At 32.3% G+C, this 3,460-nt stretch overlaps 1 protein-coding gene across 1 annotated transcript; it reads left to right on the top strand.

Annotated features, from left to right (window-relative positions):
* Positions 1-788: 788 nt before the first annotated feature.
* Positions 789-2,394, top strand: TRIADDRAFT_31720 (uncharacterized protein; the record flags this gene model as incomplete). The annotated part of the gene is made up of 5 exons (XM_002116976.1): positions 789-872; positions 1,344-1,388; positions 1,714-1,782; positions 1,999-2,091; positions 2,245-2,394. Coding segments are annotated over 5 exons (441 nt in total), but the record flags the coding sequence as incomplete, so codon positions are not given.
* Between the last annotated feature and the right edge of the window lie 1,066 nt (positions 2,395-3,460).

Here is a 3,460-nt window from a genome sequence, read left to right as displayed (position 1 = left end):
AATAAGCCTACAATAGTAAGCTTATGTTGCCTTACTGTAACCATTCAATCTAATTCGATCTCGCTATCTACTTCTCGTTATAGACATGTTTTTCTGCGATAATCATACGCTTTCTCTTAACCCTATATGGTACTACTGTAACTGTAAACTAATAACGTTGCTAGTGACTCATTAGTGGCTATATAACGCTGAAAAATGTATCGTGAGAATTTTCTAGGGCTGCATTGCTTGCATTGATGCTTGGCTATTGCGTAAGAAATTGACAATTGAAAGTAAATTTACTACATCTTGTCACATGTCAGTGTTGGCGTAGGATTTAAATGAACTAAATGACAAAACTCGACTCTAATGTACAGTAATGATGAATCGGTATTTCTTGACTGAATAGAGCGAGCTATATTGCTCTCATTGATACCGGTTTTGGGTGGGAAATTAAAAGTTGACAGCAGGTCTACTTTATACATATATCATAACACGTGTCGATAGTAGTGATAATGTTAAATTCATGTCACTCATCTTATATTAAATTATGAAGTATGGAAACAATCATCAAGTACGAAAGTTAATTATACTATTCTGTTCTGTTTGTATCTGTACAACTGAAAACTGATTTACAAATTTTTGGACAATTCATTATAATGGACCGATTCGACTATTTGCAGTAGTAATGTAGATACAGCGTGGAATGATTGAATATCGTTTAATCAATCAATGCTCTTTAAGGGTTAAGTACAGTGATGTGTTGGCAACTAATTTCATGTTTTGTTAAACTTTTCACTTTTTTCTAGCTGCGAAGTGTATACCAGACCAAGTTACCTCTGTCTCGTAGTAAGGTACACAGTGTGACCAAGGCGGCAATGAGAGCTATGCGAGTAAGTTTGACCTAGCACGATATGATCTGTTATTCAATAATTTCTTTACAGGCTCTGCCTATGACTTCATCTTCTAACATGTACTACATGTACTACTGGCTCGATTACTGTAAATAGCATGTCGTGATATATTAATTTGCACCCCTAAGCAGTGCAACTCGCGCTATTTATAGCCAATTTCCTTAAATATCAAGGCTTAAAAAGACATTACCGACTCTAGAAAAGTAAAATTCCTCCATTGCTGTAGTAAATTGGCGAGAAGATACTCCATAATGTCTTGCAGATGTTAAAACACAAGCTGCGCATTCTATAAATTTATTCACAGTTGATAATACCCTAAATGTCTTACGTTGTACAGTGAATAAATTCATGAATGATATAGTGTAACCATTTTATAAGTATTTGTGTACATATTGACATGCTAGTTAAAGCTGTTGTTAACTTTATTGAGTTGTTTACATTTCTACCTAGTTCTACAAGCATGTTGTAATGAATCTGGAAAAGTTTATTCATAAGGTAAGATACTTTGACTGCAACAAAATAACTGCATCTCATCATTCCGGTGTTGTACATTGATAGAGATATTATCTTTGCCCAGTTCATATTGTATTCAAGAAAAAATTTCAATCAAATAAAGCTTTTTATATAGACTAAAGAGAAGTTTTAAAGTTGTAATACTTATCATAAACGCAGATTGTAGTTCGAGCTAAGATTGTTAAATGACGTTATAATTTTTGTTGGAAGTTGGAAATTCATTCAGACTTACCGAATATAAGTTCTCGCAATGGATTCTTTTTACGATCTTATTGTACGCTTATGATTCTATAACTTATAATTTCAGTGTGGTCCTGAATATAAGTTGCCAGCCTTGTATATTATGGATTCAATAATCCGCCAATCTAAATATCAGGTAATCTTATAACCCTTTATTTTAAACGCTGTCAGTATAAAATAATAACTTGCCAAGATTCTAAAATTTACTTTTTGCCTATGGTATATTCTAAATGAACGGTAATTTTCTACTATTCAAGTATGCATACATACTCGTATAAAAATTGAAATGAATGCCATTAGAAGATATGGCAATATTTGTTAATGCATTTCTATGGGATTTTTCTATTTGTAGTATGGTGACGAAAAGGACATGTACGCTCCTAGATTCAGTAAAAATATAAACGAGACCTTTGAAAATTTATATAAATGTCGTAATGATGACAAGGTTAGTATTGGCATGATATCAGAATAATCAATTCGTTACACTTCACATATAGTACAGCTTTTTAGCTAATAAATAAATTCATTGGTGTGATAACCTATCCAAGTTGTGCAGTTATAGCTGTTAGTGATATAATTACAACATTTTGCAATATAGAGTAAAATTGTCAGAGTACTAAAACTTTGGACTGAGAACGGCATCTACAAAGAGGATATTACACAACCGTTATTAACTATGGGATTGGGCGAAGGTAACTTGAAAATATTAACGACTATTAAATATATGTACTTTGTAAGCTGTTCTTGAAAATATAATTATGTACTTTTTCCGTGTCTTAGAAATTACTAAAGATTCCATGAAAATATCCGCAGAAACAAGTATAACTGCTCGTGGCGATAACACTACCCCTTCAGTTGCTTCAAAGCAAAATGTTTTTAAAAATATTCAATCTTTGGATAATTCAGTTTTAAAGGACATGTTGAAAAGAGCTGGCGCTGCAACTTTGGCGTCCAAATCTAAATCTTACAATCGAGAGGTAAACTTTTAATGACATAAATTGGTAATAAATGTATCAAATTTGTTGGTTTCTCAAGTAGCATTTCTTTTAAGACTAATTGAATAGGGTTAATTAAATAGGGACAATATCCTTTCTTCTTGTATTTATATAAATGTATATACGCACATATTAAACGTAAGCCTAGCGTGAATAGCCACCATACTGTACTGTTGATTGTATCTATTTAGATGGATGGGAGTATTTGTTATAATGATACTAATCTGATATTCAAAATTGGGTATAAGTTACAACGTAAAATTGTCACTGTAATATAGTATAAATAAAAACTGTAATCGATAACAACAATAGATTGAGAACTGAGACCTATTACATTTAAATAACGTGTTGTCATATTTTTATCAGAATCTTCTTGACGACTTCGATTACGGTGATGATGAAGATGACGCTGCAAGAATAGCAGAACAAAAGCAACGCCTGGCTGAAGAAGAAAGTAGACGGCAATCTGAGGCAGCTACTACTACAAGGTAACGATTGATTTCTAATTACTTTTTTTGTGAGTTTTCAGTTTAAAATATTTCTATTTATATCTTTTTTCCGTATCTACTTGTAAATTTCATAGTAAAATGGATATAATTGACCCAGCAGAAATTTTAAATCAGTATCATCAAATCCTTGCTAATGCATCAAATACCGATAGTACACCTAGAGAACCTAACATTAATACATATGAGCAAGATAAATCATCAGGCAGGGCTCAAACTGGGAGCTCATATTCAACGGATGATCCTGATGTTATACCACCATCTCAACCAGATAAAATTACTGGTAATTATAACATTAATTGAATTATTTGTG

The sequence above is a fragment of the Trichoplax adhaerens genome, genomic scaffold (assembly GCF_000150275.1).
Source record: "Trichoplax adhaerens TRIADscaffold_19 genomic scaffold, whole genome shotgun sequence".
In the NCBI taxonomy this organism is placed as follows: Eukaryota; Metazoa; Placozoa; class Uniplacotomia; order Trichoplacea; family Trichoplacidae; genus Trichoplax; species Trichoplax adhaerens.
This window is presented reverse-complemented; position numbering and strand designations above follow the sequence as displayed.